Source organism: Mustela erminea, chromosome 1 (assembly GCF_009829155.1).
Source record: "Mustela erminea isolate mMusErm1 chromosome 1, mMusErm1.Pri, whole genome shotgun sequence".
NCBI classification, from domain to species: Eukaryota; Metazoa; Chordata; class Mammalia; order Carnivora; family Mustelidae; genus Mustela; species Mustela erminea.
The window spans coordinates 10,253,337-10,274,072 of NC_045614.1; the positions used below are offsets into that span (position 1 = coordinate 10,253,337).

General features: G+C 56.1%; 2 protein-coding genes across 2 annotated transcripts; both read right to left on the reverse strand.

Moving 5' to 3' along the window:
- Nucleotides 1-14: 14 nt before the first annotated feature.
- PTGER1 (prostaglandin E receptor 1) lies at nt 15-5,652 on the reverse strand. Its single transcript, XM_032313637.1, has 3 exons — nt 3,423-5,652; nt 1,551-2,500; nt 15-956 (listed from the first exon to the last, which is right to left on the reverse strand). The coding sequence occupies exons 1-3, from the start codon at nt 3,595-3,597 to the stop codon at nt 690-692; spliced, it is 1,392 nt and encodes a 463-aa protein (XP_032169528.1). The 5' UTR covers nt 3,598-5,652; the 3' UTR covers nt 15-689.
- Nucleotides 5,653-5,756: 104 nt separating this feature from the next.
- GIPC1 (GIPC PDZ domain containing family member 1) lies at nt 5,757-13,622 on the reverse strand. Its single transcript, XM_032313665.1, has 8 exons — nt 13,555-13,622; nt 11,432-11,518; nt 9,157-9,477; nt 8,214-8,399; nt 7,935-8,115; nt 7,057-7,169; nt 6,698-6,779; nt 5,757-6,563 (listed from the first exon to the last, which is right to left on the reverse strand). The coding sequence occupies exons 3-8, from the start codon at nt 9,442-9,444 to the stop codon at nt 6,412-6,414; spliced, it is 1,002 nt and encodes a 333-aa protein (XP_032169556.1). The 5' UTR covers nt 9,445-9,477; nt 11,432-11,518; nt 13,555-13,622; the 3' UTR covers nt 5,757-6,411.
- Nucleotides 13,623-20,736: the final 7,114 nt, after the last annotated feature.

Consider the following 20,736-nt stretch of genomic DNA (forward strand, 5'->3'; position numbering starts at 1 on the left):
GTGTGCATGCCACCTAGTGGTGGCATGGGGGGCGGGGCAGGAGCTCGTGTACTTGGAAATGGGGAGAGTTGGTGGGTGCAGATCCGGTGGGTGGCCAGGGGCATAAGGAGTGACGGGGAGATGCCCTGGGTTATGGTACGGGGCGGGGGGTCACTTGATGAGGGTTAGGGGGAGGTGGGCACTCTGGGCATGGGCAGGCGAGATGGGAAAGGGTTGGGAGCTGTGTTTATGGGCACTGGAGTTTGAGGCCCTTAATGGGTGTGGTTTGGTGGCCTTGGGGATGTGTTAGAGGAGCAGGGCCACAATGAGAGAACTGTTGCTGGGGTCAGCCCTGTCGGCGGCAGGAGCGCAAAGCGCCGAGGGTTCCGACTCAGCTGCTCCTGGAGACAACCAGGGCTCTGGGGCTGGAGCCGTGGCAAATTCTGCGCATGCTCCAGCGGCTCCAGCGGCTCCAGCTCCTCGTGTGGCGTCTCTGCGCCTCTGCATGGAGAGTCCCGGAACTGCACACCCCGGAGGCTCAGGCGGCGCCTCTATCGCCCCCGCCTGGTCACAGGGTTGCCGCAGCCCCGACCCGACACATGCCCCGCGCGCAGGTCCTCAAAAGGACTTTATTCCCCCGAAGGCTCCGCGCTGCGGTCCTGGGCCCGGCCCGGGGTAGTCTGACTTAGCCGCTGGGACTCCTGGCTCGCCTACAGGTGGCTGAGGCTACTGTGCCTGGAGCTGCGCAGCGAGCTGGCCTCCCAGGCGCTCCTGTTTAGGCCCAGATCCGCAGGGCTGCCCTTGGTGCCGGCCCTCGGGGGCAGGAGGCGAAGCAGTTGGCGCAGCACCGCCTGGCGCAGCAGGATGTACACCCAGGGGTCCAGGATCTGGTTCCATGAAGCGAGGCGCACGGCCAAAAACAGCGGCCGCTGCAGGGAGCTGGAGCCCCAGCCCCCGACGGCCATCACCACTAACACCTGCGGGAGAAGCCGGTGTGAGCCTTTGGGGCAGGTGGAAGAGAAGGGGGCTGGCCGAGGGTGGGGCTGGGATGGATGGGAGCGTGGCCGGAAGGTAAGGGAGCTGTGAGGGGGGGCAGGGGCTTACAGGAAGGGGAAATGGAAGTTTTCATAAGAAGGAACTATGGAAAGAGGGGCGAAGAAAGCGTGGCAGAAGCATTGGCCTTCAGTGAGTGGGGGCTCGAGAAAAGGAGAGACGTCCCAGGGATCCCGAAGGGCTGGGGACCGAGGGGAGAAGAGAGACGGGATGGGGTGGTGGTGGAAGGTGCTAGGGAATGAAGCGTCCGGGTCTGAGGGGTGGGGCTGGGAGGAAGCTTGCCTGGCTGGGGTGAACTACAAAGACCCAGGGAGGGAGTAAGAAAAGGGGACTGGGTGGAGGGGGTGGGATGTCAGACGGAGAGGCCAAAAGGCGGTCTTTCCTGACAGTTGGGGCCTCGAGGGGGTGGGGCCCCGGCTGCAAAGGGAGAACCCAGGTATCCTAGGAGGGAAAGGGGTGGGAGGGGCCAGGGAGGGGGCAGGGAGGAGCCTGGCCGGAGGGGCGTGTGCGCCCCTCACCAGCAGCGGGCTCCAGCAGATGCACGACACCACCATGATGCCCACGAGCTGGCCCACCATCTCCACATCGTGAGCGCGGGCTCGGCGCGCTGAGCCACGGCCCGGGGAGCCGCCGGGGACCGAAGCGACGGACGAGGAGGACGAAGCTGAGGCTGAGCGGGGCGCGCGCGCCCCCCGGAGACGGCGGCCATCGGGGCCACATGCAGGAGGACGGCGTCGAGAGCGGCGGCGCCAGCGGGCGCGCATCAAGGCCAGGCCGCTGAGCGTGTTGCACACGAGCGCGGCGAGCAGCGCCGCCAGGCCGAGGCCGGCGAATAGGCTGGCGAGCAGCGCCTGGCGCCACCCGCCCGCCGGGCGCAGGCCGATGAAGCACCACGTGCCGGGGTACTGCAGCTCGTAGCGGCCCACGCGCACCAGGGGCAGCAGCGCCACCGCCAAAGCCACGGCGGCCAGCGCGGCCAGCGCCAGGCGCGCGCGGGCGGTGGAGACGCGCGCCGCGTGCAGCAGCGGCCGCGTGACGCCCACGCAGCGCTCCACGGCCATGCCGCAGCCCAGTAGCAGCGGGCACAGGCCGAAGAAGACCATGCAGCCTCCCAGGAAGTGGCAGGCGCCACCCGCCGGCGAGCGGCCCGCCGCGTACAGGCGCAGCACCAGCGCCCCGGGGATGACGTGGCCTGCCAGGTCAGTGGCCAGAAGGCTGGCGACAAACAGCAGGAAGGTGGCGGCCGATCGGCGGCGCCGCAGGCGGCCCGTGGCCTGCGCCAGCAGCGCCAGCGCCAGCACGTTGGACACGGCGCCCAGGGTCATGGAGAAGATGGGCAGCGCTGGCGACGTGCCTGCCCGGCCGGAGGGAGGCCCAGCCGACGCGTTGAGAGCCCCGGGCTCCGCACATGTGGTCGCCTCGCCAGCCAGGCTCAGGTTGAGGGGCCCGCAGAGACTCATGTCAGATGCTGGGGTGGAGGCAGGGGAGAGGAGAAGAGGGCATGGTGAGGCCAGCTAGGAGCACACTGCCCACCATCCGAATGGGACCGGCAGGCAGTCCCACCTCGGATCAACCGGACCCATTTGATGCCACGGCATTCTTCTGTCGACTCTGCCAACGCCACTGCAGATGACCCTGGCTGCCCTATTCCCCACCCCGTTGATCTCTGCCTCATCAGCCCATCTCTTGCTTGCGGCCTCATTCTTGCCTTCACCACCTTTTCCGTCCACCTTGGTTTCTGGGTCTCTGGCCTTCGAGTCTGTCCCCACCGCTGGGCGTCACAGATCTAGCTCTGACAACCACCTCATTTTTGCACCACAGCGAAGTCCTTGCCCCTGGCTCTATCTGACACCTGCCGACCCATTTCTGATCGCAGGGCCCCACTTGACCTCGCTGCCCCATCCCCGACCATCACGTCACCTCTTCTCCAGTCCCATGTTTGATGTTCACAGCACCCCCTCTGCCACCATGGGCACATCTCTCCCCACCTCATTGCCCTGTTCCCCACAGCCACATCTCTGTCCCCACCATCCCTGTCCCTACACTCACGAGGGTTCTGTTACTGTCTCACCCTGGCTCTGCCCCTGATCACAGCTGCCTCACCATGGATGCCCTCTGGTTCCCATTCCCACCAGCTCCAGGTCTCTGCCGCAAAGACCTCAAGGCGGACCCAGCACCACCTATCCCTGATAACCTGGAGGTGAGGACTAAAAGGGCAGAACTGCCTGCTGGCCACATGGGAAAGGCAGTTAGACAGACAGTAAGACTGACAGGGACAGACAGATGGGGCTGGGAGTCAAGAACACAGGACAGAGTGACTGAAGTAGCCATGGTCCCATCTTCCAAACCCTCCTCCCCCACCAGACATCCCCATGCCCCAGGCTTCTTACCCACACAGCTTGGGACTCCAGGTCCCCATCGCCTGCTGCCTGCTGCACCCACGCCCGCTGCACTAGAGCTCTCTGGCAGGCCTGGCCGCTCCCTTTCCCTCCCTCCTGGGGCGGCTCCTCGGATCCCTGCCTCCTCCCGCTGCCCGCTCTGGCCTCCAGGGGCCGCTCCAGCCATCTTGCGCCCACAGCCCCCCCCCCCAAGTGACAGAGACCCCTCTGTGCTCCTGGCAGTGGGCAGGGGCCACTCTGGACCCCAGCTGCCCCATCAGGAAGGGGGCTCCTGGGGAGTTGGCCTGGTTCCCCATGACCCCCTCCCCCTGGCAGGGCGGGAGTAGCCCTCTTCCTCCCCTCCCCCCAGGCGCGGGCCTTTCGCCTGCCTCATTAATAAAGCGGATAAAATCTAAACACTGGAAAATGTGAGCATCGCCCAGGGCGGTGCACTGGGGCGGCTGCAGGGGGTGCCTCTGCCCCCACAGGAACTGTGAGGTCGGGGGCTAACCCTGTTTGGGGTCCACAACACCCTCTTGCCCTGCCAAAGCCTTCGTGGATGCTGGGTCGGTGGTGGTGGGCAGTGCCTCATGTGGACCAACTTGGGTCAGGCCCAGCCTGGCCAGGAGACTCGCCCACTATTTACACAGGGGCTTAGAGCTCCAGCCAGGGCCAGCAGCAAGTCATACCCTGGGGGAGGGGGGCAGGGGAGGAGGCTGAAGAGGGGCAGGGGAACCAAGAGGTCAGGTGATCAGGGACTCTCTCCTGAGACACACAACTGCAGCCTCACATCCTGCCCTGAGAAGGAAGGGCACACATACACACACATCTTACACTTACACACCATCATATCTCTTAACACCCTAAGACCAGATACCGTCAGCCTGTCTCCAGCTCAGCAGTAGCCATGTTCCTCAGAGCTTTGGGGTAGGCCATTGTCATACACCTGAATGCACTGTGACTGTGTCACCTCCATGACCCCCAGAGGTGCCCCCATTGTTACTTGCTTTAATTGCTCTCAACAACGCTGAAATGCATTCCCGTGAGAAAGTGCTGGGAGATCCAGTCTCAGCACGGAGACCCACACAATCCCTACTCTGAGAAAGCCCACTAGCCACACTCCATATCACCCACAGATACCCCAAAAGTCCAAGACCAGCACCATGAATACACTCCATACACCATACACATACAGGAGTGCCACCTCCTGGACATCTGGAGATCTAGCTGGTCAACACACCTACCCCACGCAGGTGTTAGGTGTTTCCTAATACCCAGAGACTCACACCCTCAACAGCCTGGGACCCCCCCCCCCACCCTCACCGCGAGCTGCCCTTACAGGGCCACACTCCACACAGATTGCTGCAGGTTACACCCACAAACACCTTGGAACATGAAGACAGTCATTACATCCTGTTCCCTCGACAGAGTCAAAAACCACCAAAACTCTGTCAGACACAGTCTTACTGCCTAAACGCTGAGAAACACAGCTACATCCTTTCACGACCTGAGCTGTTTACCAGCACAGAGACACTGAGAGGGATCCTACCAACAGCGGTCTCCATCCCACCCCAAGAAGGCTGCACACACACCCCAAGCCGAGCCATCCCTCCCAGCTCCTTTCCCGGGCAGGCCCTCCTGCTGAAAGGAGGCATGAAAAAGGGGAGCGGGCTGACCTCAGACATTCCTGCAAGGACCTCTGGCCTGGCTCCCCTTGCTTCAATTCCTGCCCTTCCCTCCAGGTCTGGCCAGGGGCCCACCCCCCTTCCCTGATCCCCACTCAATCCTCAAGGATGAAGTCGGTTGTCAAAACAAGCACGCTGGGTTTATGTCCAGTGCAGACCATGGACGCCAGCGGACCCCACACATCCAGGGTCAGCAGGAACGGGGGCCACATCATGACTGCTCCCCTCGGTCTTGGGTGCGGGGCTCCTCCCCACAGCATTTGCCTTAGCAGGCCTCCATCCCAGGCCCCCATCTTTCTTTTCCCAAGCCAAGCTTCTGCACCGCCCCCCAGCCTGGCCCAGGTGTTCCCCGTGGCCCTGGGCGATAACAGCCTTGCACCCACTGTTCACATCAGGCCTGAGGTGGCGGGAGGCTTTGTTCGAGAGGGAGCAAGATTTGAACCTCAGTAGGCCAGGAAGCTCCGGCCTTTGACTGGAAGCCTGGTGGCCCGCAGCCAGAAACCTCATCAGGCGGAACGGGTTGGGGGGGGGTGGCCCATGCAGGCTCCTAATTCAATTTGGAGCCCAAGGAGGATGGATTTCAGCTGCTACATTCTTTCCCAGCCTTGGCTCACCCCCTTCTCCCACCACGAAGCCAAAGCTGAAGCCGCCACACAGGTCCAACAGCAGATAGATTCTTTATGTTCAAGACAGCAAATTCAGATACAAAAGCCCACTGCCATCCTCTCTCCTGCCCCTTCTGTCTGGGGCTGGGCTGAGGGAGACACAGAGGGCAGGGGAGGGAGGGAGGTTCGGGGTTCACAGCAGACTAGTGTTTCCAATACGGAGGTAACAGACTCCACGGTGAGGGGGCTCCTCTCTGGGTGGGGCACGGGGTCGGGGGAGGGCATTATTGCATTTGCTGAGGGGGGGATGCCCCCCTTCTGCATTCCCTGCAGCAGGAAACGAGGGAGGTCACGACCCCCAAACAAGCCCCAGGGAGATGAGAGACCAGTTTGGCAGCTGATGCGGAAAGTGTTGGGGGCGGGGGTGGCCGCCCAATCTGGCTGGTCCCTCCCCCCACCCCCTGTGCCTGACCCAGCTGAGGTAGGTGGGGAACATGGCAAGGGGGGACCGGGCACCGCCAGGGTGGGAACTGGGGAGGGGTGGTACCGATTGGAGTGGGGCAGAGGCCCGGGCCCACCTCCACTCTCTGTGTCATCCTTGGGGTGCGGAGCAAAGGTCCAAGCCAGATGCTGGGGTCCAGGCCATGGTGGCCCTCCCACGGGGGGCTCCCACCAAGCGGAGCCAGGTCACTGAGAGGTCTGGAAGGGGGCCTAGAAGCGGCCGACCTTGGCATCCCCAATGGCACCCCAGACGTCAAATACGAACTCATCAGGGAAGGCAAAGTCACCGAGCCGTTCGTCCAGAGCCTCGGCTAGCTCATCTGGGTTCCTTTTGTCCTTTCCAAGCTCCACCATGGTGGCCGCTGGACAAGGGTTGGGGGGGGCAGAATGGAAGCACAGATGACCGAGGTCCTCAGGTTAGACCCAGCCCCACATGACCTAGAAGCCCCCTTCCCCAGGCTCACACCCATACCCAGATCCAGACATCCCCACTCACCCAACTCCGTGTCCCTGATGCCCATGTAGCTCTCCAGCAGGTCATCTACCTTCTCAATCGCCTTCTCCTCAAAGGCTGAGGGCTGGCGGGGGGAGGGACAGTGACATCACAATAATGTGAATGTGTTTATAATTGTACCTATTAAGTGCGGGATGTTCTTTTCACCACTTTACACATACGGACCCACAGCTCATCCTCACCACAACCTGTGACGGTATTACTATCCGCCCTACTTTACAAACAAGGAAACTGAGGCCCACCTGCCCAACAAATGTCCCAGAGCTGGTGTGTGGCAGAGGTGGATTTGAATCTATTGGATGCCCCGGGAAGGAGGGCTGGGCCCTGGCTAGAATACTCACCACATCTTCTACTGTGGCAGGGCCACGGGATCTGAGCCGGAGGGTCCCTCGGCCAGTGCCCAGCTGGGGGCCAGAGCCTGGGCGGCCACCCCCTGAGCGTACACCAATCATGTCTGTGGGAGGCAGGGAAGGGGTAAGGGTCTGGGAAGCCCAATTCCAGCATACCTTGGGCAGGAACCCCAGCAGCCTGGCCTCTGATACCCCCTTCTACCTTCTCCAAGCTTCTGCAGGCTCTGGGGATTTGGGGTCTGAGGTGACCCCAGGAGGGCAGGACTCCTGACCCAGGCTTGGCATGGAGCGGGGAGCGGGGGAGAGGGGGTAAGGACAGGCAGGGGCTGAGAATGGAAAAGGCTGGAGGGGAGACAGAAGGGGGCCCTGTTCCCAGGGCCTGAGGGACAGGAAGGGGGTGGGGTCTGGGTCTTGAGCTGTTTTCCCCAAGGCCAAGGGGATACAGCTGCTGGGTCAAAGACCAGCCCTATCTGCCTGGGGAAGTGTTTGAGAGTCCCCCACCCCCACCTCAGGGGCCTTAGGCCCATTCCAGAGAGTTAGTGAAGTCAGACAGAAAAGTGGGGGTGCGGAAACAGGGCAGCCAACCCTGGCTTTTCAGGGCTGGGGGGGTAGCTTGCCAGGGCTGGGGGCGCTTGGCTGGGCTAATGGTTCGGGGAAGCTCGGTGTGGGGGCAACTTCCTCCTTGTTCTCACCCTCCTCCCAGGCTGGGCGTAGAGCCAGCACCCCCTCCCCAGGGCAAGGCGGAGCTATCCCCCTACTCCACTGCAGCTGGCTGGCCTTGGGCGCCACCTGCTGGTGCCTCCCTGCCACTGTGGCCTGAACCCAAGCAGCTAGGGCCTCCACGGAGGTCGAGGTGGAAGCTCCCTCACCAAAGGCCTTGCGGGGCTCTGTGAGCTTCAGTGTGAAGGTGCGGCCTCGGGGCAGCTCCTTGAGCAGACGGGCCACCTCATAGTGCCGGCAGCCCAGCAGACTCTGTCCGTTGATGGCCTCAATCATGTCACCCACACTGATGAGCTGGATATGGTCGATCACGCTTCCCTCCTTAATGCGCTGCGGGGAGAGCAGCTGTCAGCCCCCAGGGCTCTGGCCTTCGCTCCCGCGGCCCATCCTCACCCTCAGGACTCCGGGGGCCCCATCCCCACAAGCACCTTGATGAAGGCATAGCCGGCCCCGTTGTCAGTGATGGTGAGCCCCAGCGCCTCCTCTGACTTGAACACCTCTACCTCCTTGCGCTGCCCCTTGACGTGGGCAAAGATGAAGTCCTCCAGCCCGATCTGGCCCCCCAAGAGCTTGTCCATGTCCACTTTGTGGGTGTTGAGGGTACAGAACATCACCTGCATGGGCGGGAGACACTCAACCCTTACCTCCCTCCCTCACCCTTTGCTAACTACCACCTGAGGGGCAAGGAGGGAGCTGGGAAAGGGCTGTGGGTCCCCACCCCAGTGCCTGACCGTCCCAGAGTGCCCCCCTCCAGGAGGCAGCTCTGCTAGGGCTGGGATTTCTGTTCTAGCAAAAACTCCCTGCAGCTCCCAGGGCACAGAGCCTGGCACACAGTGGATGCTCAGTAAGGGCTTGTGGAACAAATAAAGGGGCAGAGAATACCCACCGCACCTACTGGGACCCCTGCATCTACTTCCTGCTCAGTCCTACTGTTGCTCTTCTTGCCTCTCTTCCTTCAGCTCCCAAGTCCTTGGGGTAAGGCCTCCGAATGCATCACAGAGAAATCAACCTTGCATCTGACCTTCAGATCCCATAATCAACTGGGGCGCAAGCCTTCTAATGCATGATAGGAATGTCGCATCCAGCCCTGGTCACCCATTTCTGCTGTCCACGGGGCATAGGCCTCCAGTGCCTAATGGGAACTCAACACTCAGCCCTAATCTCCAGCTCTCCATAGTTCACTGGAGTGCAGGCATCCTAATGACTGATGGGAACTTGGCATCCAGTGTGGCCACCAGCTCTCACGATCCACTAGGAAGCAGGCCTCGGTGTATGGAACTTCAGCATCTGAGCCACAGCTCACGAGGAGGAGGCATGCCCAGGCCTCAGCCCACCATCAGGGACCCTGGTGCCCAGCTCCCCAGTGGGTACCTCGGCAGCTGGCAGCCGGAAGGCCTCGGCGATCTTTCCATACAGCTCCTTGACGTTGGTGAAGCCCTCAATGCGGCCCGTGGGACTGCCGTGGGCCAGCTGGGTGTGGAACACGAGGCGGGGCCGCAGGGCTGGGGGAGGGGGGGGCAGGCCCATTTGGGGCCCCCCTGCCCCACCCCCACCCAGGGGCCCCGGCTCCCCCACGCCCAGCCCCCCACGGCCTGGCTCAGCCTCCTCATTTTCCACCAGAGGCGGCGCCTTTTTCCGCCGCCCCAGTCCCAGCGGCATGAGCAGCGAGAAGCGTGAGCTCCCTCAGGAGATCTGCAGGGCAGGAAAATGCACTCAGGGCCTGGGCGGTGGCCTCAGGTTGCCTCTCCCACACTGTTAGCCCCCTACTGGGCTTAGGAAATATTTAGAGAATAGACTGGCCTTGGTTCAAATCCAGGGCCCAGCACTTACAAACCTTGTAGAGAAGTAATATGAGCAGCTAATACCTGCTAAGACCCCAAGCAAACTATGCTGTGACCTTCCTTCATCCTCACACGTCCACCATCCATCGGCTGGTGGCCACACTGGATATTATGTTACGAGGATGCCCATTTAGCAGATGAGAAAATGGAGGCTCGGAGTGGTTACGTTCCCCTTTATTTTTCTATTGGCACCGATGGTCACTAGTGCTGTGCACAAAAAAACTGACTCTCCCTTCAAAGCACACAGGCAGGTGACACTTGCTGACCTCTGTGTGACTGGGCGGGCATATGACTATAGTTCTGCCCAATGAGTTGTGAGAGGAAGTGACCCATGACATTTCTGGGCTGAAGCATTTGCTCACTGGAGTGAGAGATGCCGGGGTTCTCTATTTCCTGGACAGGGTGTGTTTGATGTGGTAGTGACTCCATCGGCCAGGCCCTGACTGACTATAATGAATGGAACCTCCTGCTGAGCTACAATGATGTAGCAGGAACAAAAAAAATAAACCTTTGTGGAGTTCAGCCACTAAGATTTGGGGGGTTCTTTGTTACTGTTGCAAAACTTGTCCTGACTGATACAGTCTTTTTCTTTCCTTTACCTCCACTCTCCCTTATTTCTTTCTCCCTCCTTTCAAACAAATATTTTTTGCATACTTACTATACTCCATGCAGCACTGCAGATCTTGCCTTCAGTAAGATAACCAAGTTTCCTGACCAGGGCCACTATGTGCAGTTACACAGGTTGTTCACTGTGCAAAAGCACCAGACCAGGGTTGCAAGTGGGACTGAAATTCATTCAGCCTGTGCTCTGCTTGTCAAGCTGATGTGTTTGCTGGGGGGAAGGGCTGCCTCCTTCCAATTCCCCTCTAGATGCCATGTATGCTAGCTGGAGCTCTGTCCAGCTGTCCAGAACATATAGTCCAGAGAAGACACACAGAGAGCAAGCACATGTGTGAAAGTCTAATATAATTCCTAATTGTGCTATGAAGACAATAAAACAAGGCAAGTTCTTCTACACCCAGGTTCAAGGAGGGCCTCTCTGAGCAGGTGAAACTGAACCTGAGACCTGAGTGACAGGAAGCAGTATCCACATGAGGATGTGAGCAGGTCGGCTCCAGGCAGAGGGAACAGCCAGTACAAAGGCCCTGAAGTGGGGACATGCTTGGTGTGTTTGAAGAACAGCTAGGAGGCCTATGTGGCTGGAACAGAGTGCTAGCAGGGCCTCCTGCGCCCAGGGAGGACTTAGGCCTTTGCTCTGAGTGAGGTGGTGGCCACGGGAGGGTTCTGAGCAGACTCTCAGGCTCACAGAACAGCAGGAGCCCAGTGTAACCAGAGTGCAGCAAGCAATGGGAGACAGAAGAGGGGTTCTACAGGAGGCAACAGGGGGTGGGAGGGGTAGACTCTGCAGGCCTTCTAGACTGGGAAAGAGCTCAGATTTCATTTTTGAGTCACACGTCCAAAGTCACGGAAGCCGGCTGCACTCTCTGGTCTGTCTGACGCCCACACAGCATGGCTCCCTAAGCAACTCCATCTACCCTGGACTTGGGATGTCTGCTCTGCAAGGGGGGACTTCCACCCACCTGGCCAGGCTGTGGTAAGGATCTCCTTATGCCACATTCTTCTGTGTAAAGAGGACTTCTGGCTCCCTCCCTTAAAACTTCTTCCTCCAGGGGGCCATCCTGGATTCAGCCAAGCCCAGTTGGCTGCACCCACTCTCATGCCTCTATTTGTTTGCACCTGCATTCGTTCATCTGTTCTCCAACACCTCCTCCAGTCACCCCTGCTCCAGCCCCAGCATCTCTCACCTACACTAGTGCAGTCGCCTCCTCCAAGTCTGCCGGCTTCTGCCCTCACTCTCCACGGTCTGTGTCAACACAGCAGCCAGAATGATCCTGTAAAACACATGTCACATCACACCTGTCCTCTGCTCTGACCAACACCCCCAACCCAGGGCTCCCACTTCCTTCAAAGTAAAAGCCAACATCCTTCCCTTGACCCACAGACCTCCCCAAATCTTCCCTCCATCACTGCCCTCCCCTCCTCTCCTCCCAGGCACACAGGCCTTTCCCCTGTTCCTTGGGCATCCGTGGTGCAGCCCAGACTCAGGGCTTCTGCACCTGACTCTGCCCTCTGCTTCTCCCACAACTCATTTCATCCACTGTTCTTGTTCACTGTTTTCTCAAAGGGCAAGGAATTTTGTCTGCCTTTTTCATTCCTATACTCTTAGTGCAGAGAACAGTGCCCGGTATGTAGCAGGTGCTAAATAAATATTTGCTGAATGAATGGATGGATGAGTGATCCTCATATTCCTTAGCCCACCAGTCCCTGTGCCTGGCTCTGGGGAGGCAGAGGAGCACAGGCTGGAGGCCCTGCCCCGAAGGAGTCTTGTCTTGCCCGCAAAAGCGCAAGCCCCACCTCTGTGGTTCTCATTCTTTGCCTCCCAGCACAGTGCTAGGGACAGGGCAGGTGCTCCATCCAGCCACACAGACACAGACTATCTCCCTCACTTTTCACTGTGGTTTTGTTTTCACTCCCTTCATAATCAAGGATGCATAGCAGAGAGCCCACTGAGGCTCTCTGTGGCACCACTACAGAGCCCACTGAGGGGCTTGATCTCGCAACAGAGATCATGACCTGAGCCAACATCAAGAGTTGGATGCTTAACCGACTGAGCTACCCAGGCTCCACATTTAACAACTTTTTTTTTTTTTAAAGATTTTATTTATTTATTTGTCAAAGAGAGAGTGAGAGGGAGCACAAGCAGACAGAGTGGAAGGCAGAGTCAGAGGGAGAAGCAGGCTCCCTGCGGAGCAAGGAGCCCGATGTGGGACTCGATCCCAGGATGCTGGGATCATGACCTGAGCCGAAGGCAGCTGCTTAACCAACTGAGCCACCCAGGCGTCCCCACATTTAACAACTTTTAAGACATTTATTAACTACTTGGATGTGTCCTTTTATGAACTGCCTATTTAAGTCTTTGCCCATTTTTAAAAATTGCAGTTTGTTTGTTTTTTATTGTAATGCCTGTCTTTCTTATTGATTTGTGGAGATTCTTTATATATTTGGGATACTAGTATTTTATTGGTTACTTCATCTGTCTATCCACAGCACCCATAACAGTAGGAATTTGCTGAATATTTGACAAAAAGCAAATTCTGAATGAATAAACCCAATGCTGTCCCCTCAGATTATTTCATCGCACTCAGTGATGCTTAAAAAGATTAAAATGAAGGGTGTCTGGGTGGCTCAGTTGTTAAGCATCTTCCTTCATTCAGCTCAGATCATGATCTCAGGGTCCTGGGACTGAGCCCCACATCTGGCTCCCTGCTCAGCGGGAAGCCTGCTTCTCCCTTTCCCACTCCCCTTGCTTGTGTTCCCTCTCTCGCTGTATCTTCTATCAAATAAATAAAATCTTAAAAAAAAAAGATTAAAACAAAAAGATCCCAAACCCCTTATCATCACCTCCTCTGGTTCTCTTCCTGCTGCCCCTCACACATCTCAGCAGGATGCTGTGAACATGAGTCTGGAACCCGACCTCTCCACTTACTAGCGGTGTGACCTTGGGCAAGTGTCTTATCTTCTCTGAGCTCCAGGGAAATCATACATGTGCCTGGAACATGTTCCTGGCACATGAGAAGGGTTCCATAAATGGTGATCTTTTTTTTAACTACTATTTCCATCTGTACCACCTTTCAGTCAGTTGACAAGATTCAAACTTCCTCCTTGACCCAGGGCCCCCGCATCCTGATCACCAATTCCCAATCTCATTACTCTGCCTAGGCTTGCTGCCCTGGTTCAGGTGAGGTTCCATATCCTCACCTGCGAGGAGGGAATAATGGCAGTGAGGAAAGTAAGTGATTAATGAATTTCCCTTCCAGGCTAGAAGAGGCAGGGCAGCCTGGGTTCAAATCCCACCCTCGCCACTTACCAGCTGTGTAGCCGTGGGCAAGTCACTTCATGTGATGGGGCCTCAGTTTTCTCATTCAAAAAAAAAAACAACAAAAAACAGCAGAATTCCTGTACAGGAATCCAAAGAGATTATGCAAACAACCTGATTAGCATTTTACCTGACATTTGATTTAAGGAAACTGTTACTATTATTGTCATTATTATTATGGCCTCCTCCCCTGCCTGGCCCGGCCCAGAAACCTCCCAGTCCACTCCAGTCGGCCTGCGGAGGTCTAGGCTAGGCCACCTCCTCCAGGCAGCCTCCCTGGCTTGCCTCAGCCTGCTGGAACCGCCCCTGTGGTCCAGACGGCTCAGGCCCATGCACTTAATTACATGTTGCCCTGGCAGAACTCTTGTCTTTCAGTCTTAGGCTGCTATTTCACTTCGTGTCTCTATTTTAAAACGTAAACCAGATCGTGTCACTCCCCAGCTTCAAAACTTACAACAGTTTCCCACCTTACAGAGGAAAAGCTCCAAACTCCTTAATATGAGCCACAGACCCCTGCAGAATCGACACTTTAGCTGCAGCTGGTGGCCCAGCCACACTATTCCAAGCTCCATCTAGTGTCAGAGTCCTTAATGGGGCTGAGCCCCTTGCCTGATCTTCACGAGGCTACCTTCTTTTTGTCCTTAGATCCTGTCTCCAAAGTCACCTCCTCCAAGAGCTCCCCCTCCAGATTCTACCATGCCACCCCCTCATATTTTATTCATAGCACCTAGCACTTCTACCATCTGCAGGTACCTTCTTTATTTACTTGTTAACTTGCTTGTTGCCTGTCCCTCTCCCCCCACAACTAGAATGGCAGCTCCTACAGAGGAGGGATTTTTGTCTTGTTCGCTATTGCATCCTCTGTGCCAAGAACCATGCCTGGCACATAGCAGGTGCTCAATAAATGTTTGTAGAATGGACGGATGTACCTGATGTCCTCATTCTGACTACTCTCTGAGCCCTCCTATCCTCAGAACATGCCATGGAGTTGCTAACTGCCACCCCCTCCCCACGTTCCCAGTGTCCCCTCAAACCTGAACATAGGGATAGAGAAAAAGAGTGCCAGCCTGAGCACCAAGCACATTGGCTTGAATCCCAGCATCCCACTGTCTCTTCCCTGGGAAGGGCCTGAAACTTAGCAACTCCACAACCATGGAGAATCATGGTGGAGGCAGCAGGAAGTGGGGAAGGGGGTTCCTGGGAGCTGACATAAGCTGGGGGCAGGGGGCCACCAACACCTAGCCTCCCCTTTCTAATAGGATATTGCTTTGGAGAGGAGGGCGGGAGGCCTCTGATTCAGTCTTGAAAAACCGGCTCCTGGGCGTTTCGTTTCCGGGGAGAACGCCTACTGCCCAGGCCTCAGCCCAAGCTTCCCAGAGGGGCCCAGCGTGCAAAGCAACCCCAGGCCCCCTGTCTCCCCTGCAGGTGTCACTCTCTTCTGAGGACCTAAGTGTTCATGTCTTGTCTTTCTAGCACAGGGGAGACAAGGTAGGACTGGTGTCTGGTGACCTCTTAAGGGGGAAAGCAAAGACCAGGAGGTGTGGCTCAGATGTGTGCATGGGTGCGGGGTGGGAACAGCAGCTGGCAAAGGAGCTGGTCAGGAACACCTGAACCATGGAGCCACTGGGCCACCAAGTCATCTAGTCTAGGGGTTGAGACTGCAGTTCTGGACTCTGAAGCACAGGTCTGAGTTCCAGATCTGTCACTCACTAGCTGTGCCACCTTGGGCAAGTCACTCCACCTCTCTGGGTTCGTTGCTTCACCTCTAAAAGAAGTAACAGCACCTTCCATAAGGTGTTTAGACTCAATGATATGCATGGTAAATACCTGATACGGAAGCGTTCAGTAAATGCTAGCCAGGGTGATGTTTTCATTATTATTATCGGGACCTCGGTCCTCTCCAGGTCCCACTAGGCCCCTGGAGGATTGGGACGAGGCACCTCCAGGGAGGTGCCCAGGCAGGGCTCACGAAATACCGACCCCGCGCCCGTCCCCTTGGGGACCGGGACTGTCCAGAGGACCGCAGGGAGCAGGGTGGGCTGTCGACTCCAACCCAGTGGCGGCAGGCGTTTGACCCTAACCCGTCGGGGAGACAGGCGTCCCTCTGGGAAGGGGCCTCGAGCATCCTGGAGCCCAACCTAGACCTCCAGCCCTGTCCATGGGGCTGACCCCACCCCGCTCGATCCGCCGAATCCCCGCGGGTCTGCTACCCCGCAGGTCCGCGCTGGGGTCCCCGGAGCCGCTGTGCCGCGCCCCGCCCGCGGGGGCACTCACCTGCGCCGCCACCGCCACCCTGCGCGCGCCCGGCTCGGCCCTCCGCAAACTCCGGCCCGGGCCTCTCCCTCAGCCGCGGCCAGGGGGGCGGGGTCCGCGCCCGAGCCCAGCCAATCAGGAGCCGCCGTCCGACGCTCGTGGCCAATCCTCGCCGCGCCGCCCTGCCCCGGGTGGGCCCGACGGAAACATTCCAGAGGGATCCCTCCGCCTCGCCCGGCTCTTCCCGCCCCCCCCGGCGCCGCGGCGCAGTGGACCTTCCCACCCCGCCTAAAGCCGCGACAGGCTGTACCACCACAGGGCGCGGAGGGGGGACCTGGGGCTGGGCCCCTGCCAATCGCGAGGAAGGAAGACCGGCAACCAATGGGAAGCTGGGCCCCCTGGACCACGTGCTGTTGGCTGAGTGTCGGTCTAGGGTGTCCGGGGTGGTAAGGGGCGGGAGGGCTGGTTGTGGGAGTCAGGTGACCGGGGCTAAGTTTCGGGCAGAAGGAAACTCCCCACGTCCGGAAAAGCTGACCCTTTAGAAGACCTGGGAGGGGGCCGAGGGCAGCCCCCAATCCAGTGCTCCTCCCGGTCTGCCCCTGCCCCAGCCCGGCCATCCTCGGAGCGGATAAAAAGGATGCATTCATTCTAGGCAGGCGGGCGAGCGGGCGGAGGATCGAGATGAATAGGGAGGGTCCCGAGTGTCCCTGCTTCCTGGGGTGTACAATGGACAAGGACATTCATTCATTCATTCATTCACTTGTCAAATATTTCATGTGCCCCTGCTCCGTGCCAGGCTCTGTCCTATCTCTGCAGATATTTCAACGAGTAAACTGAATGTGCTTCTGGTAGAGGTAACAGCGCGTGCAAAAGGTCCGGAGGCTGAACAGCGAGATACTGCACATTTTGGGAGAGTGCAATATCCTAGGAGCTAGCAAAACTGTATGAAACGGTGCATGGTAGGGAAGACAAAGGCGAGATGGAATGCTTGGCTGTTGGTTAGACCAGCGAATATTTACTGAGCACATAATATGTCTAGGTTTCAAAGGGTATCCAGCCAATCCAAGCCTCTGCCCTCTCATGAGGCTGTCCCCTCCATCTAACTGCCTCCGGGCCCCCCTCACCCTGCCTGGGTCCGGAGACAGACAGCGAGGAGAGGAGCATCTCAGCACATGTGTGAATGAGAGGACAGGTGATCTCACCATCATCAGGTCTGCCTCCTAACTGGGATTTCTCAGGCAGGAGTAGATCCAAGAAACAAAGGCACAAACGCACCTCATACAGACCAGGACTCAGTTCCCAGGACAGGTGAGATTTCCTTGTTCTACCTCCAAACCGACCTCTGGCGCAGTTGGCATTGGACCAGGAGCTTGTTCTGGGAATTTTAGTACTTGGAGTCCTCTAATGGCTGAGACTCTGCTCAATGTTCATTGAATGACTGGGTCTCTGAAGTCCCCAGGGTGAGCTGTTGTGTATCCCAGCCCCTCAAGTCCTACAGACTGGCGGAGTGAAAGAGGAGCATGAGGCCTGGGCTTAGCCACTGAGGGCTGCGAATCTGGCCCCACCCAGCTGGCAAACACTGCCACTGCCGTGGCAACAGCCACAGCTATTGTCCTTCTCTTCCTGTTCTGCTGACCTCTGCCATCCCCACTGGGTGATCAGTTGCTATGGCCGGGCCAGTGCCCTCTGTGGGACTGTACCCACTGCCCTGTTTGCGCCTGGCATCTGAGCTGCCCTCTGTACATCTGAAGAGGATAGTATTTGGGGCCATGGGGACAGTAGAGTCCTGAGCAGAGTTCACTTGAACCCCCCTTTTGGCTGATGAGAAGGTCCCCCAGGGAGGGGTGAGGGGATTGTCCAAGGGCACAGAGCAGGCCACCTCTTTATCCAGTTTTGTAGCTCAAGAGGCTGGGAGGCCCAGCTGCTGAGGAGTTCAGACTCCAGGGCTGTCTCTGCTCCCTTTGGAAAAAATAATCTGGAATGCCAGCTAATACACACAGAAGGAGGGGTGCCTGGGTGGCTCAGTGGGTTAAGCCTCTGCCTTCGGCTCAGGTCATGATCTCAGGGTCCTGGGATCAAGTCCCACATCGGACTCTCCACTAAGCGGGAAGCCTGCTTCCCACCCCCCTCTCTGCCTGCTTGTGATCTGTCAAGTAAATAAATAAAATCTTTTTTTAAAGAAATACATACAGAAGGAAAGATTGAGTTAGAAAATCCCCATTTTGCAGTCAGGAGAGAAATAATTAATTCAGGCGAGGCTCCTCAGCGGAGGAAGTAGATATTCACACAGTCTCAAAGGACCAGGCTCCAAATTGCTCATTAATTACAGTGGGGGAAGGATACTTTGGAAAAAGCACCAGGGAGAAACCTGGCATTCACCACTTTCACCAAGTGATCAAAATTATTATCTCCAGTGATGGGACAGGCCAACCTCACATGCCCCTTTCTGTGACATCACCTACAAAGTACCTGGTCCTGCTCAAAGTGTTTAACCCGGATCTACTCATGAGGACACAACCACATACTTCCCGATTAAGGGAGTTTCTGCCAACAAATAAACAAATAACCCCAAACCAAAAAACAAAACCCAAAAACGCCTGGAGTGTTCAAACAGATGTATATCAGGAAAGGAAAAATCAATCCATTAATTGAATGAATGAATGGAACGCTGGGGAACAGTTTGAAGGAGATAGAGGTGACAACCAAAATCAGTGTATGATCCTTGATTGGATCCTTGATAAAAAAAATAAAATAAAACAGCTATGAAAGATATTCTTGGGCTACTCGAGGATATTTGAATGTGGAGTGGATATTAGATAATACAACCATATTAAATTTCCTGAATGTAAGCATTGCTCTATGGTTAGATAAGAGAATGTTCTTATTTTGGGGAGAAACACACTGAATTATTTAGTGGTAAATTTGTGATAACGGCAACTGCCAAATGGCTTACAAAAATATATATGTATATATTCTATATACAATATCATAATATGGTATACATTAATATTAATATAGAGGAGGGAGTGGGGAGAGAGAGTGCATACAGGTGAGCACAATTGTGGCAAGGTAATAACAATTACCACCGAATCCAGGAGAGTAGCATATGGGTTTTCATTTTACCATTTTTGTGCATTTTCTATATCTTTGAAAATTTCAAAATAAACATTAGGGGAAAATACCCCCAATTTCCTCCCATCTCTAGTACAGCACGGCAGGAGGCTCAACATGCCCCCCCTTTTTTTAAGATTTTATTTATTTATTTGACAGAGAGAGATCACAAGTAGGCAGAGAAGCAGGCAGAGTGGGAGGGGAAAGCAGGCTCTCTGCTGAGCAGAGAGCCCGATGTGGGGCTCGATCCCAGGACCCTGGGATCATGACCTGAGCCGAAGGCAGAGGCTTAACCCACTGAGACACCCAGGTGCCCCAACATGCCCCTTTTTGAGTATTTTCTTAAAAATATTCAATTTTTCAAAGATTTTATGTATTTATTTGACAGAGAGAGAGAGAGCGAGCACGCACAGACAAGCAGAGAGAGCAGCAGTCAGAGGGAGAGGGAGAAGCAGGCTCCCTGCTGAGCAAGAAACCTGACAACAGGGAGCTCCATCCCAGAACCCTGGGATCATGACACTAGCTGAAGGCAGATGCTTAACTGACTGAGCCACCCAGGTGCCCCTGAAAATGTGCATTGTTTGATGTGGGTGTTTTCTACTTTTGTTTTCCAGTTAGCACTGTATCGCTTGCTTGCTTGTTTGCCTGTTTTGCTGTAGGCCTTAAAGATCCATCCATGTTGCCAATCTCTTAAATCTGTTTTCTTCTAATTTCTACTTGGTCCTCCATGGATATATCCCTCACATCTCACTACTGTGTCCCCTGGGGATGGACACCAGACAGCCTCCAGCTCCCCACACTGCTGCCTTGGACATGTCCCCTTACTGACCTGGTGGGAATCCCCCTAGGAGAGAGACCTGGATGCAGAGGTGCTGGGTTACAGGGCACATCAATTGCTATGTGGCCTCTTGGACTTGCTGTCCCCAGTCACATCTTCTGTCAGTGCAGAAGGGCCTAGCTTTTTCCATCTTCTAATTTTTGCCACTTGGACTCACTGTCAAGTGCCAACAGCATTGCTATCTTTCCCATTTTTCTGATTTCTGGTCACTTTGAGCCTCTCCTTATTCACTCAGTGGCCTTCAGTTTGTCCTCTTTTGTAAATTGCCTGTTCATACTCTTGGCCCTATTTCCACTTGGCTTGCTATCTTTTACTTGTTGATTTGCATGTGCTCCTCATGGAGGCAAGATCTGCACTGTCCAGTCTGTTCCGTCTCTGTGAAATCTCCACATGTGGTTATGAGCATTTGAAATATGTCTAATACAGACTGAGATGTGCCAGGGACGCCTAGGTGGTTCAGTGGGTTAAGTATTTGCCTTCAGCTCAGGTCATGATACCAGGGTCCTGGGGTCAAGTCCCACATGGGGCTACTTGCTCAGTGGGGAGCCTACTTCTCCCTCTGCCTGCCATCCTCCCTGCTTGTGCTCTCTCTCTCTTTCTAGCTAATAAATAAATAAAACCTTAAGGAAAAAAAACTCAACAAATTGAGATATGCTGGCAGTGGAAAATACACACCAGGTTTCTAAGACACAGTACAAAGAAGAGCAGTTGTAAAATATCATATCTCATTAATTCATTTTTATGCTGATAACATGTTATAATAATAATAATGTGGATATATTGAGCTACATAAAATGTGTTACTCAAATTCCTTTCACTTATTTCTTTTATTATTTTAATGTGGCTGCTAGACGATTTAAAATTACACGTGCGTTTGCATAGTTCTACTAGGTAGTGCAGTGATATTGAGCACTTGGCAGCTTCAGTAATGGTAAATACTGTTTAGACAGAGATTCCCACATCCAGACACT